This window comes from Aquila chrysaetos, chromosome 25 (assembly GCF_900496995.4).
Source record: "Aquila chrysaetos chrysaetos chromosome 25, bAquChr1.4, whole genome shotgun sequence".
Lineage (NCBI taxonomy): Eukaryota > Metazoa > Chordata > Aves > Accipitriformes > Accipitridae > Aquila > Aquila chrysaetos.
The window spans coordinates 5,356,417-5,370,873 of NC_044028.1; the positions used below are offsets into that span (position 1 = coordinate 5,356,417).

General features: G+C 39.6%; 1 protein-coding gene across 3 annotated transcripts in view; it reads left to right on the forward strand.

The window, feature by feature from the left end:
* Positions 1-14,457, forward strand: part of CARD11 (caspase recruitment domain family member 11) — a 115,937-nt gene that overhangs the window by 62,454 nt on the left and 39,026 nt on the right. Inside the window, exons 1-2 of one of the 3 annotated variants that reach the window (XM_030002360.2) lie at positions 4,935-4,962; positions 5,852-5,977. The exons of 1 other annotated variant lie outside the window; for it this stretch is intronic. In XM_030002360.2, the coding sequence (XP_029858220.1) occupies positions 5,965-5,977 (13 nt within the window). In that variant the 5' untranslated portion in view covers positions 4,935-4,962; positions 5,852-5,964. Of the gene's footprint in view, positions 1-4,934; positions 4,963-5,712; positions 5,978-14,457 lie in introns of those variants that run through there. One more of the 3 variants, XM_030002359.2, reaches the window with a different exon arrangement.

Genomic DNA, 14,457 nt, shown 5'->3' on the forward strand with positions numbered 1-14,457 from the left:
TTTTCTGTGAGGTATATTGTCTCTTTGAGCATAGCACTTAGCAGAAGTTTTCCTCCTTCTGACCTTCTAAAGAAGCTGTACTGAATAAAAAGGGAGAAAATGTTGAAGAATACAAGCCATTAAAACTCTGCAGTTGTTTTCAATTTGTCTCTATTAAAAATATGCATACATTTTTAATTAGAATAAATGTTGACCTATAAAGACGACAAGAAACCTTCCAATTAAAACAAGCAAGAATAAGTAACTTGCCTCTTCTTGCATCTACTAAATTACAGGTTTGATAGATTATCATTCAGATTCCAGATATGTTAAATCCTTCACAGTCTAATAATCAAAATACATATTGACAGTGCTACTATTGCACAAGTAGGGAAAGATGACCTTGAGTTTTAAGCAAAAAATGAGATAAGGGACTGATTAATTTGTTCAGAAAATTTTTTAACAAAAGTGTTGAACTAAGATTATTTTTTTCACTATATTTTCTAGTGACAATGATCTGAACTCTGTTGAAGTTTTTTTGCAATAATAGTGATTAGATTCCACCCTGTCCCCCTTAATTATAACAATAAATGTTATTTTATAAGTGTTTGCCTTGATTTATTAACTTTTGCCAGTTTTTTTTTAAGTAGTCCATAAGATTTTTTAAAAAATTAAACTATGTGAAAAAAACTGTATTTTTGTCAATTTTAAGGGGGAATAAATATTCCTTTCTTATGTCCCCAATACTTCATCTCATCATCTGTTGAGTATGGATATGAATACCTAAATCATTGATTGCTGTGTCTAAGAATTATTTGTCTGGGAAGTTTAAAGATCCTTGGATTTTAAGCCCTATGGACATATAATTAAGAGCATAAGGAACAGCGTAAGGACCTGAGCTATGGCCCATACCCAGTTTTGATGAATATGTGCAATGAAAAGAGAATGGTTTGAGTAATCACTAAATTAACTCTGACTTTTCTACAAAGAGCATCACAGGTTCTGGAGCTTCCTTCCCTTTCGCCCCAAGAAGAGGCAGAATAGATCTGGATTCTTTGCTTCAGTGAAGGCCAGATCTTTTGGCAAGGCATTATCCACTGTGCTGGGGGTTATGAACCCAGCTCCTGGAATGGATTTGAACCTAACTTTTCCATAAAAAGGAGGGCTGAATATACTAACAGCTGACACAGACAGATAAATCCCATAATACTGTCAAACTCGACAGAGACTGTACATTTTGTGCAAAAATACGTAAGCCCCAACACTGTCAAATGAAAGAGAGAATTTCATACTATCTGTTCCCCACTGATATATGATTGGCTGTCATCTTATTTCATAGTTCAGGCAATTGAAACACTGTTTAAATGTGTATCATAAACCTATAGATGAGAACATTTCCCTACTGGATTTAAACTATTACCCCCAAAGGTGTTAAAGAAACCCTGCTGTGTGACGCTTTTTAAGATCAAGGGGCATTTTTGATGTTAATGCCTAGAAAAGGCAGATGAACACTAACAGCTGCTTATCCACAGGCTGGTGAATTGAATAGGGAAATACTTCTGTTCTGGAAGTCAGGTCTCCAGAGAAAAATGATAAATTATGAGCATCTATAAGTAAGAGTGATAGTCTCTAAGGATAGTTGAGCAAGGCTGATAATATAAAATATGTAAAACGTGGAAAATATTTAATACTTCTGTTTCTTTGCTCTAAAGAGTTGGAGGGGTTGTGTTAACAGTATATACGGTGCTACCATGCTCAGGCATGCAGGAGAAAGGCAATATATTAATTCTCAAATCACTAGTTTGTGAAATGCGTTTCTGGTATCCAGGGATTTTCAGGACTGTTACATTGATAAGGAGTCAAGGGCAGTCTCCTCATGGGCTGGGATGGCTCTCTTGGGAGAAGAAAGAAATAGAAGAAAAGGAACAGCAGATTAAGAGCTGGACAGTTTAGTGTTTCTTTGCTTCCAAATGCTGATTTTTTTTTTTTTTCAGCTCTTCAGTCTGCAACTATTTAAAGCTATCCAGCAGCTTCATTCTGAGTTATCATCACCCTCCTGAGTGCTGATGAATCAACTCTGTAAAAAGGCATTCTATAGGAAGTCATGGTGTACAAGGAGAACCTTCCAAGGGATAAACAAATTTTACATGATTCCTGTGGGACAGACAGAAAGAGAAGCTTTGCCTATAGACCCCAATAACAATGTTATGGTGTGAAAGTCACTGTGAGCAGAATACTTAGGAGGCCAGCAACAATGTGGAGGGATATCTAAGATTCCAGGTCTTTTCCACTGTTTGATTACCCTAATAGAATAATAGAATAACCTTGAAATTTTGCTGGCTTTTTAATGCAAGGATCCCAAAGTAAAAGCCTGGAGGAAGGGAAGGTGCAACACCATCAAAAGGCTTAAGATGCACTTGTTATTCAGGTTTTACCATCAGGGCTTAGATCATGCAGAATTAGCACAATTGGAAGGAACTAAATATGCTCTCCTTTTCTGAAATCTCTTTGAAAGAGGGAGACAGCAAACATACCAGATGTGTCCTGCCAGGTGACTTTCATGTGAGGGGACTTCCTTTGCAGGCAAAGGTGCAATTTATTGCTTCCTGTACCAGGTTTAATGAAAGAAGACTGAGAAGCCATAACAAAAAAAAAAAAGTATTGTTACCCCCTAACTGGGCAGCTAGCTAAACTGAAAGTTCCAGTGGATTTTTTTGGTTATAAAAAAAGAAATAGATGACAGAGACAGCTATGTCTTTGACGCAATTTGGTTTTCTTACCAAAAAAAAAAAAAAAAAAGGAAAATTTCCTGCTTCCCTGACTGGATTTTCTTGAATTTTCTGGTTGCCTAACAGAACATAATTATTTTCTACACTTACATTGTGTGAAACACATCACTTCAGTCTACCAGCCTCAAGGAACTGTAACCTCAACCATAACATTTTTATAACTTGAGACATTTATAGCTTGAGAGAATTTTTTAAAACTGAAAACTGGGATTAAGATTGTAAATTCTTATAAAAGAAAGTTGATACTCAGTTACGTGTGGCTTTGTGATTGATGACTGGATCCTGCTCAGCTAATCTCAGTTTGCCAGTAAAGTCTTTATGATTAGGAGAATTTTAGGTCCTTTGAGTTTCAGTGCTCGATTCCTTAAAGCTGCTCAGGCTTCACTGGATAATTGCTGCATCTCTAGGGCATCACTTTAGGCCCAGGGAAACGTGGGATCTTCTTTAAAACAGTTATTGTACTTTTTGAAAACTGTTTGTAATCTACAACATTAAGCAAAACAAAAGCAGAAACAGGAACAAATTATATCTAACGTCTTGCTTGGCTCTGGAGGGCAGTTTTATAGTCCACTGTCTGATATCCTGTTTGCTGATGAAATTAGGGATAGGAAGAGAAAGCTATAATGAGACTTGGTGAGTTTTGACTTGATTTTCTAGCATGTTTTTCCTTTCAGCTTAGGAACCATGTGTGGAAGATCTGTGGTTTTTAAATCGAAGTGAAGCCACAAAGCCTCCTGCCAGCAGAGTTAATTTCTCTGGTTGTGCTTAAAATGGTTCCTCTGTTGCATGCATGAATCAGCTTCCTCTGTGAAAGCAGTAGAAAGCTTGGCTCAAAAATAACTTACGTTGGTTTTGATGGAATAATTGTAGGCCACGATTCTTACAGCTATATTTCGCAGCTTTTCTCCAAGGTTTTGCTGGCTTTCCCCCAGTCAGAAACTGCAGAACCTCACCATGCAGTTGTCACATGGATAGATTTTTGGCTGCTCAAAGCAGGAAGATTTCCTGCACCTTGTCACATGCAGCTCGCAAGTTTGTTCAAACGCAAATTTTGGTAAAATTGCACAAGAATATAAGTAGGACATAATAGTATAGTCCTCACTGGAAAAAAAATTGGTAGGGGTGTAGCATGTTCTGCTGTTGCTCAGTGGGAGACAGAAATTCCTGCCTGCCTTAGTCTTTGAGCTCTTGATTTAGAGAACTGGAATCCCTTCCAATATCATTTTTATGGCTAAACTTAGGCCCTCACCAGTCCAGGTGAGGTGCAAACACTTGAAATTAGAGTAACGGTAAGGGAGAATTAGAGCAGAGCTGCCCCACACATTTTGCTGCCTGGAATATATGCTGCTCCCTCATGATTTTCACGGGGTTCAGGTTTTCAGTTTGGTAAGAACGCTTTTGAGTGTTATTGTAATGACACTTTGAGCCATGTATTTTCTCCCTTACATTTCTTCTTTTCACTTAATCATCTCACTTCCTCCATTCTGTTGTCTTTGATGCTGCTGTATCCTTTGATAGTTTTTCCACTGTACTTTTATACTTACTTTCCGTTTGTTGTGTTTTCCTTTATTCTCTAACAACTATTTTTTCCTTTCTCATTCTCTCACTCCATTGCTATCATCATGCTTTTTCCCTTCCCGCATTCCTAAATGACCTATTATAGGTCACTTATGCTTATTATTCCTGGTGTTTCTGCTATTATTTCTGTTAGTTCCTCTCATGAGATAAAACCATACTCATGCACTGATTCACGTAGTTGCTTTTCTCTATCGAAGGTCACCCTCGCAAACATGCATCCCTATGAGACACGTGTAGCTCTTCCTTCAAAGGGTCTTTCCTCTGATTCTCACATACTCAGGACCTATTGCTGACTCCAGTGAGGCTTCACTTCTGTGCGTCTACCCAGTGCAAAGGGGAAAGCCTGGGGAGAGAGTGGGAGCACAGCAATATCTGTGCCTTTACTTTCCCCTGGAGGTCTAATAGGCAATAGCAGAACAAGAACCAGCACATCATGCAAGTGATTGAAGCTAAGGATCCCTGAGCAAGATGGCAGCAGCACTGAAGGACGTTTCTAGCAGTGATGGTGACTTCTGGTCCTGCAGGACTGGAAGATCAGTAAGGGAAAGGACTGAGTGACTGACTTTGCTCTCGTTGGCTTGCCTGTGGAGGGAGGCTCTTAGTTGCAGCCTAGCAGGTAAATGTCCTTAGTGAGACCCACCAATGGTTGTATTTGCATGTGTGGCCTCAAGCCTGGAGTCCAGCATTAAAGCAATACAAGATACTGCGGCTTCTTTATGTCAGCAGAGACTCCCTTTGGAAAATACATTGTTTGAAGTATCATTCAACTGTAAAATAATCTAATGCTTGCATAAAGTAAACCTCATTGACTACCTTTTTAGCAAAAGCAGTTATTAATAAAATAGATGCTTTCTTGAAAAGCCTTTGAAACCTTCGGAAAACCCAGAACTCCTGCTGCCTGGAACTGTTCTTGAAACTGTTTTGTTCAGTCCGTCCTTTCTTTTTTCTTTCCTACCTGCTTTCTAGCCAGCATGTGCACTGAGAAGCAAGGGCTGATGCTGTGTGGTTGGACAGGCACAGCACCACTAAGGTTTCCCTTTTGCCTGAGGGAAACATGCACTAAAAGTCTGGAGAACTAGAAGTGAGGCAGTGGAGACAGCCTACTTTTTCATCTGAGCCAGTCGTTTGTGCTGCTGCTGTGTCTACCCACTGTTCTTCCTGGGGAAGGGGCAAAAGTGCCTCTTTATTTGCTTACATTGGTACTTCAGGGCTCTGCTGTCACCTGCATGCAGAGTCATTTGCAAACAGACTGTATCGCTGGGGAGCAGAAATGTGTTTTTTTTTAAACCCTAAGCAGATTTATAGTCTGGTTTCCTGTCAGATCTTTGCATTTTCCTTCTCCGCCCCTCCCAGCCTCTGACACACTTTTTCTTACTTTCGTGTCGCTCTTTGTTCATTCTGATGCCAGTGCACTTGCTTCCTTCATTCCCGATTCTCCGTAAACTTTTGGCACTTTAGGGGCCTGGGGGTGTTTTGCTCCTTGTGTTTCCCTTACTTTTCGACAGCTGCAGAGCACAAATAACCTCTCCAAGACTCCTGGAGAGACGCTGACAATTGCATGGAGGCAATGTAGAGAGGTTCAGCCTGAAGCAGCTGCAGCAAGACAGCCCGGTCACTCATGAGCACCCAAGGTAAGGAAAGCAGCTGTCAGATCAGCTCCACCTCACTGCTGGCTAGGACAGCACTTGACTCTAATCACTACAAGTTCCACTTTCACCTTTAACCTTTTTTGTGTTCATTTTCAAGAGTATGTTTCTTTGAAAATGATTGCATTCGCGCCTTCGTTGCCCTCAACGGGTCTCATTGTACTTTGCATGCAGAGATACTTGGAGCTCAGGGTTCAGTGAGGTAAACAGGCTGTAGCTGGAGGTGCAAACGTGTTCTTAAAGAAGGTGTGCACTGGGAAGGAGAGTTGAAATGGAGGTCTAGAGAGGGGAGATGAAAGGACTGATCATGAGCACTGATCTCCAGGGAATTTCTGGTTCTACCCATAGTCTGTTGTGCCCTAGCCTTTACTTTAAATCTTTTCACTGGGGATTTATGCTTTCTGTTAACTAATAAAATCTTTCTTCTTTGTTTTTTTTTTCTCTCTTAATTTGTTCTTCTCACTTCCTTTATTCTTTTCTCAACCCTAATGTATCTCTTATTATCTTTTTCACCATCTTTTTATGCCTGTTTTTCATCAAGCATATTTTCTGTGACAAATGTTTCCTTTGTTCATTCCTTTCCTTTCCCTCCACCTTCTCTTTCTTGCCTGTGCAATAGACTGTACATCCTCCCCCATGTTCTAAATCTTTCTCTCCTTCCCCTCTGTCAGTTCCTTCTCTGTCTTGTGTTCCGCTTTCCCATTGCTCCTCTAGCTTCTCACATGCACTCCTACTTCATACTCCATCTGCTTTCTCATGTACACAGCATACATTGCTGCCTCGCAAAGTTAATTTTGCACACACAGTGGTGTTGCCTCTCCACTGGATTGGCCTTGCACACACATTCTGCTTTCCTGTCTGCCCCTTTCATGTACATGTGCAGGATTTGCATATTTGGAGGTTTGGGGATGCATCCCAAAATACAAGACCTTTATACTTGCACAGCTTCCTTCCAATTCTCAGACTCATATTTAGTCATTCACAACAAATAACTGCTATCATCCTGTCTCTCTGTTTCTTTCTGTCTCACAAACAGAATTTTCTAACACCTATAACACACCACAGCTTCCTCTCCACTCACAAAGACAGCCTACCCTGACTTTGTATATTCTGTCCCTTCTCTTTCTATCATCCCACTCCTTCCTAAATCCTTACCGCAACTCTCCACCAGGTTTCTCTATCTGTTTTTATCTTGATGTTGCATTCATATTGGGAGGAACTACTGATGCAGATGGTCTTACTCTCTGCTGTCTTAGCATCCCCACTGAGTACCTGTAGGGGAACTGGAGGAAGTATTGCAGTCGCTCAGCTCCTCTTTCCTTTGCAGAATATGCAGGCTGCAGCAGGTTAAATGCTTAGTGATGGGACTGAAAGTAGATGAAAAAATGGGAAAGCACAATTCAAAATGTCTCTGGAAAACTGTAAAAAATAGTTCTAGTTGATCATAAGCCTTTTTACTAAACTTAATAAAGTTTTAAACTTCCTGCCCCATAGCAGAACTTCTAGTCTGACACCGGTGTAGTTTTTTGTCCTGTTGATTCCCATGGGATTCCCAGTCTCAGAGGTAGAGGTTCTCAACTGTGATGCTGTAGTGGGAGTAACTTTGCTCCTAGGATCTGGAAACAGGTCATTTCTTTTATACCAGATATATTGGTGAGTCACCAAGATCAGGCATGGCTAAAAACTGCATCCAAGGACAATATCTGGTATTATTCCTTGCTTAAGTTTGTAAGCTTTGAACCAGATATGACAAATAAGTACATTTCTTTGATGAAGCCTTTTAGCCTCACCTTCTTAAGCAGGACTATTGAGACTGAAGGTTTATTTCTAGGGATGTTCTGATGTGGGCTTTTGGGGACTGAATAAGGATCACTTATTAAACTCAGCTGAATTAATAAGAGAATTATTTTGTGGGAGAATTCTCTTAGTGATCTGTTCTGCTCTCTCAAATTGTCCATCTCCTTATGAGTGAAAGGAGTTTAAGTTTTATGTTTGCAATTATAATATATCCTTTCTGATTCAGAGCTAGCAAACTGTGGCCTTTGAGCTGTGAGCATTCTCTTCTGAATACAGAAGCAGGTACATTAAAATATCTTTGTCTTTCGGATCTTGCAAAAAGTCCACAAGCCTAGAAGAATAAAATACGAGATGTTCATTTTATCCATACAGGTCTAATATGACTCTGTCTTACTCTGTTACAACTCATCTTGTGATGTGAAAAGTACTTGTGTTCCTTTTAGTCATTCTGCAAAACTTGTATGATGATTTTGTGCTTTGTTTTTTTTCAGTATTCTATGCCCCCATTACTGGTTCTTTTTGTAAGGCCTTGATGTCTCCCAGAAATAAATTGGCTCAGATACCATCTCTTCTCTCTCTCCCTCCCTCCCTCCTTTTTCTTTTTCATCATGATAGTTTGCTGTCTGTTGAGTTAAAAATGGGCATTGTCAAAGTTGGGTTGCGACAGTTGTAAGGGGACCTGGAGCCAGAAATTCTTTTGTGTGTGTGTGTGTGTGTGTGTGTGTGTGTCTAGTTTCTTGAGTCATGTGTCTGGCAGAGGAGAAATTTCAGCTGGAAAGAGCCTGGAAACTTTCCATCCTCCCCAGCAAATTGGTATATTGAGAGGGCCAACCCCACAATAGAAATTCAGAACCGCATGTTTGACTCCCTGTTCTTATGCGAAGTTACTTCCAATTAGATTTAACTCTGAATTAAGAGAAAAATAAACTTTCAACATGGGTGAAAAGAGAACCATCTGACTGCATGTATCTTAAAATTAAAGGCAATTTGAACCTTCTCGAGAAGGATGCATCCCAAATACCTGGGATATGCTGAAGAAATCTGAATGTGATATACCAAATGACCTTGGTTTATATACTGTTGCTTGGTGAAATTTTTAATCAGATATATGGAATGATCACTCATGGAGGATATGATTTATAGAGATCCTTATTTGTCCCAATATTATGCCTATATCATTGAGAGAGAACAAGCTACCCACTTTTTAGCAGATGTCTCAACTCTCTTTGATACTGAAATGCATGTTTCATGAAATACTGTTTCACTTAGATGTGGTCATTAAGGTTGTGTAACTGATGGTGGAATTTGACCTATGGCAGCTTTCTTCGTCAGTAGCCTCCATAGCAATCTAAACTTAAAAGAACAAGGAATATGGGACCAGGCCTTGTGACTTTCAAACTGGAGGGTAAAACCATAAACCTCACCAAGTTTAGTCGAGTTTTGCCACTGATACCAGCAGGAAATTGTTTTTGTCTTGGCTGTTTTGTCACTGCTGTCTGTAGGATTTGCATTCTCAGAACACTGTCCGCTTTGCTGAGAATACAGTATCTGCAGTGAATCTGCAATTCCTTTTTCAGAACAAATGATGGGGTTTTCTCAGGTGTACATGTAATAAGATTCTCCATCTCCTCCCTTCCCCCAGACTCTCTCTTAAGTGCTGCCTTCACCCTCTAGTCTGGGTCAGTTATTTAATGGCAATGAACATTTTCAGGAAGGTAACCTTTCTGCTTGTGATTTGTTCAAGGACTCTGGAATTATAATGGTTGCTGTCAAATGTATATAATTGGTCTCTGTGGCACACATCCAAAGAGTGATAAAAGCGTCTTTCTCTCTACTTCTTTAGTCAGTATTCTCTCCGTATATTACTCTCTCATTTTTCCTCCTCTCAGGCAAAAGGAGAATACAGTGCCAGTGTGTTTAAAGTGCAATTTGACAAAACAGCAGTTCTGCCGTGTACCCCGTCATGGTGTGTCCCAGCTGTGGGCAGTGGATTACTCCTTGGCAGGAGGTTTTCACACTGACTTTAGTTAAACATAAAGGTATTTTCTGAACTTTGATTTTGAACACCTCTCTTCCTTCATAATCTTCTGCCAAATATTTGGGCTCTAGGCATGGTGATTGTGAGTACCTTGAATTCACATGCTTAGTGATCTACAGGGGGTACATTTAACATTTTACCAGCGGGTAAGGCCTTTGTACTTTTTTATACAAAAGGCAAACACAGAGGGGGTTTTTTCACGGCTCATAAAAGTACATTACTAATAGCACCAAAAGTTGGCAAAGTGTTGTGCATTGTCTGCTATCACTGCTGAACGTGTAGTGAAGAGAATACTCTTCTTATGTTAGTCCTGCAATACCTATTTTATCTCCAGTGCTGGATGGGGCATTACTTTCTAATGATGTCTACTTCAGTGAATCTGTTTAGCAACTCAGGAGGAAAGACAAATTTGTCAAATCTCACTGGAAATCTATAAGAAGTGTCAAACAAAATGCCATAACATTCTGGTTTTGTCAAAAGGATAAATGTGTATACAGCTATGTATGTGATATTATTTGTAGTAATTGTTGCCTCAGTGAATTTGCCTGTGTAGTATTAACGGATATGCTTGTTCTGGTCCCTGAGGCCAGTTTGGCCTTACCCAAAGATACCTGTTATTTGCCCAAGTCTGATAGTCAGCCCTGTTTTTTGTAGTTCAGGGGAGGAATACAGCTTCAGTGTAACCAATGAAAGGATTCCCACTGGCCTCCTGAGCGCTGGTTGTTTGCTGGCAAATTTTCCTCAGGTTGTAACTGAGGCGCTGAAGAGTAAATTTAACACAGGGTTTCTTTTTAAAATGGGATAAGGATTTTTTTTTTCCATTTGAATGCAGAAAAAGCTGTATGCTAGCAGTACATATATGGTTATCATTAGCAGTTAATGGATTGTTTCCACTTCATTTTTTTACAGCTCTATATGTGTATAAACAATTCTAATCTAGCTGTGCCCACACTTGAAATCAGTGTGAGTATGCTTAATAGCTTGTTACACACATTTAATATATTTGAGCACAAAAGTACGTTCCTCCAGGGTTTGAAACACCAATAAAGAAACCTTTCAAATGTTTCCTTCTGTGAATTCTGAATCCTGAGCAAACTGGGAAAACACCCGAAGGTTGCTTCAACTCTTTTTCTAAAGATTACACCAAATATACTTCATTTCCAAACTACAGTGCAACTGGTGATTGAATCTTTTCTCCTTGATCATGAACTGAAAGATTAGCACATTTATAAGATCATTTGAAGGCTTTTGGCTTTTAACATCTCAATTAAAATACCTGTGACATTTACCATTCACTGACCAAACTCGTCTGTTGCATGAAGTCTTTGTTTAAAAGAACATTTCCTCCCTGGTTGCAATTTTGCATGGATCCTCTCCAAAGTCTACTGGTGCATCCCAGTCTTTTACAAGAACAAGTCATGGTGTCTATCCAGCAGCTGCTGCCTGCATCTCTATTTCTTGGCTTCTTCTGAAATGTAGAATTATAGAATTGTTTAGGTTGGAAAAGACCGTTAAGATCATCGAGTCCAACCGTTAACCTAACACTACCAAGGCCAACACTAAACCATGTCCCTGAGCACCGCGTCAAGGTAGTTGTCGTTCCATATGTTTTTTGTACTTTATAATGATGTAGTTAGTGACATCATCAAACTTATTTCACTAATGACTTGCACTGACTGAAAATACAAAATTCCGTAAACTTTTTCCACCTTCTTTACTATTGCTGAGCTGATTTTCTCCTGGTAAAAAAAGCCAAGCTTAAGATCAGACTCTTCTCTGCTACTACACTGCTAGTCTTCCTTCACAGTTCCTGCCAAAAGAAGTTAAAATAAGTCACAATATTTAATTGTTCAAGAAGATTTTGGGTGTGTTTCATCCTTCCAGTAACATATTCCTGTATTTCCAGTTACATATTTTTCAGAAACACCCAAGACTAACTAGTTTTGTTGTAGAAAGTTTAATTTCCTTCTGTCTTTTATTCTCTCATTTTTGCAATTTATGCCATGAAAGATATCAATGTGGTATGAAACAAAAAATATTTAAACTTTTGTGTTAGGTCAGAAAAGAGTGTGTTTTTCATCTGCTTTAGTTGTTAGAAAAAAGTGAAGGAGTATTACATTTCCTGTAAGGCTGGAAACACTGCATCAGTTTTTCTTTTTCTAATCTGCAAGTCTGTGGTCCAAAGGAAAAGTGATACTTGGGCATTTTCATATGGAGCATTACAATACAGAATGGTGTTTTTGTAACTTGTCCATATCCATAGTGAGAGCAGTATCCAGGCAGTTTTGCTGGATTAAATGCTACTGACACTTTCACTGAATCACTGAACAACTAGGGTTGCACACCTGGGATAGTGGTGTATGGCTCAATATTTACTTTAGAAGCCATATGAGAATATGATATCAGGACGGACTGAACTTTTTCACCGGCAAAGGACAACTGGAAAATGCTAGGTCTAAGACAGAAATGGTCAGAATTTGAATGCCACTTTGAAGGCTGTGAATCAGCACAGATCTAAGAACAGTCTCTGCACAAAGGGATCGGAACAGTAAAGATAATTTGAACATTCAACTGCTGTGAGGAAAGAACATGAGAAAAGGCAGAGGGTGGTTTGTTACTGTTATTTTGGTCCTCACGGGACGTCCCAAGTCCTCTCTACCTTCAGTCTGACCCGTTTGTCTGACTTGCCTCACTTGTCTTGTTTAATATCTCCTTTCCTCTTCCTCTCTGATTCTGATTACCATCCCATATATGGTAGTTTCATCAGGTGAGTGAAGATAACTAGCAAACTTCTCTCTGTACAGCATGCTTTGGAACTGAAGGTTATCTGTCACCTCTGGTTTGTGACTGATCCTAAGGGAAATGGAGCAATGCATCAAGCACAGCAAATGAAAGAAAAAAAAATCAGAGGGAAGGCAGAGATAGGCCATTTTGCTTTAGCAAAGTTTCTAGACCTCACTGACAAAATCATATTTTCATCTGGGAGATTCTCCCACTTTTCTTTTCTCTTGTGGAGAATGCTTAACACATACAGCTGGCTGTAGTAGTCCAGGTTCTTCAGGTGGTTGTGCTGTGTTTCAGACAATGTGGTCCAAAATTGATCCTCTGGTCCTGCATGTAGAGCTGCTGTAAAGAGTCAGATCAGAGTATCAGACTCTGTGGGCTGTGCAGTGCCACATCCTGGCATTCTGTATGATGCTCTACATGTCTAGAAGTGGGTTACTTCCCACCTTCCTCCAGCCCTCACGTGGAGGCACCAAACTCTGTAGTCTCGGACCAGAAATTCATTCTGCTATGAATTTGGCCTTACACAAGCCCAAGAGGCAACATGCAGCTGTCTGCTGCCTAAACCAGCAATCCTTATTTCCTTCAGAGAAAAACATAGTGAATTGAGTAAACGCCTTCTGATGGTTGGATGTGGGTTATAAGCCACCAGCTGGACCGTTCTGTCCTGAAAACGAACAGCAGCATTTTTGGCTAAGTGCTAAAAGTTTGCATATAAGAATCCAAAAGGAACATTGGTTATTGCTTTAAACTTGCTTTATTCTTTAAAAATATGCTTTACCAGAATTATCCATTTCAGATCCTCAAACTGTGGAATGAGAAAGTTTAATTCCTTTTTTTCCTTGCTAGGATGAGTCATGTCAGTAATATTAGAAAGAAGCAAAGACTTATTCTAGAAATTTGAACTAGGCTAAGTCTGATATACAGAGACTGACATCACCACTCCACTGAAGATACCAGGGACTATGCATATCAGTTGTTTGAAGAAAGTTGGTAGTCCTCACTCAGCTCACCTCAACTCTACCATTCACCTCATCACCACGACTGCTAATTAAATGTCCAGTGTTTCCCAGGTCAGTCTTGATGATAACGTCTCTGGGTTGTGGCTGTTTGCTATTGCGGGTGAATGATAGTGTAACAGCAACATAAAATTGTCCTCATGTATATGAAGCTAGGCAAAATAAAAATTGGTAGTGACTTTTGATATTTTTGGCCTTGCATTTTGAGTAAATGTTATCACAGGAGAGAGCAAGAGGCAAAATTCTGTTTTTGAAAGACATTGGTTGGTTTTTTTTTTAGGTCAGATTTCAACTCACTACAATTAAAACTTTGCCAAATTTTATTTTAAAACTTTCCTGAATTTTATTTTTCTGGTAAGACTTCTATTTCCTAGTGATTAAAAAATTGTTGAATTTGTGGAACGGTACTAGGAAGTATTGTCTGAATGTTGCAGTATCTCTGCTCTTCATTCAGATTCATTGCAACTGCTGACTCACTGCATCATGTGGGACAACATTCCAAAAATGCTGAACAGCTTCAGCCTCTGAGGCTGGTTATGCATCTAGCAGCAACCCTGCTGAAGACCTGGCTTTGGCCACTTGTTGCTGCGTTTGCACTGCCTTTTGTGCCCTGTTGACACAAGCATTTGCAGAGTAATGTGGTGAGCTGCATGAAGAAACTGATTCAGCTGAAACTTAACCATGCAAAAAATTATTTTTTTTTCTGCTGGACCACCTCCTCCCAATGAGAAGCAGGAACGAGCTGCCAGAATTAGGCTAAGGACTCTTATGATTTCTGAAAGTTGTTAAACTCCAAAACTTGTCAGAATTGAATCCTTAATCTCATA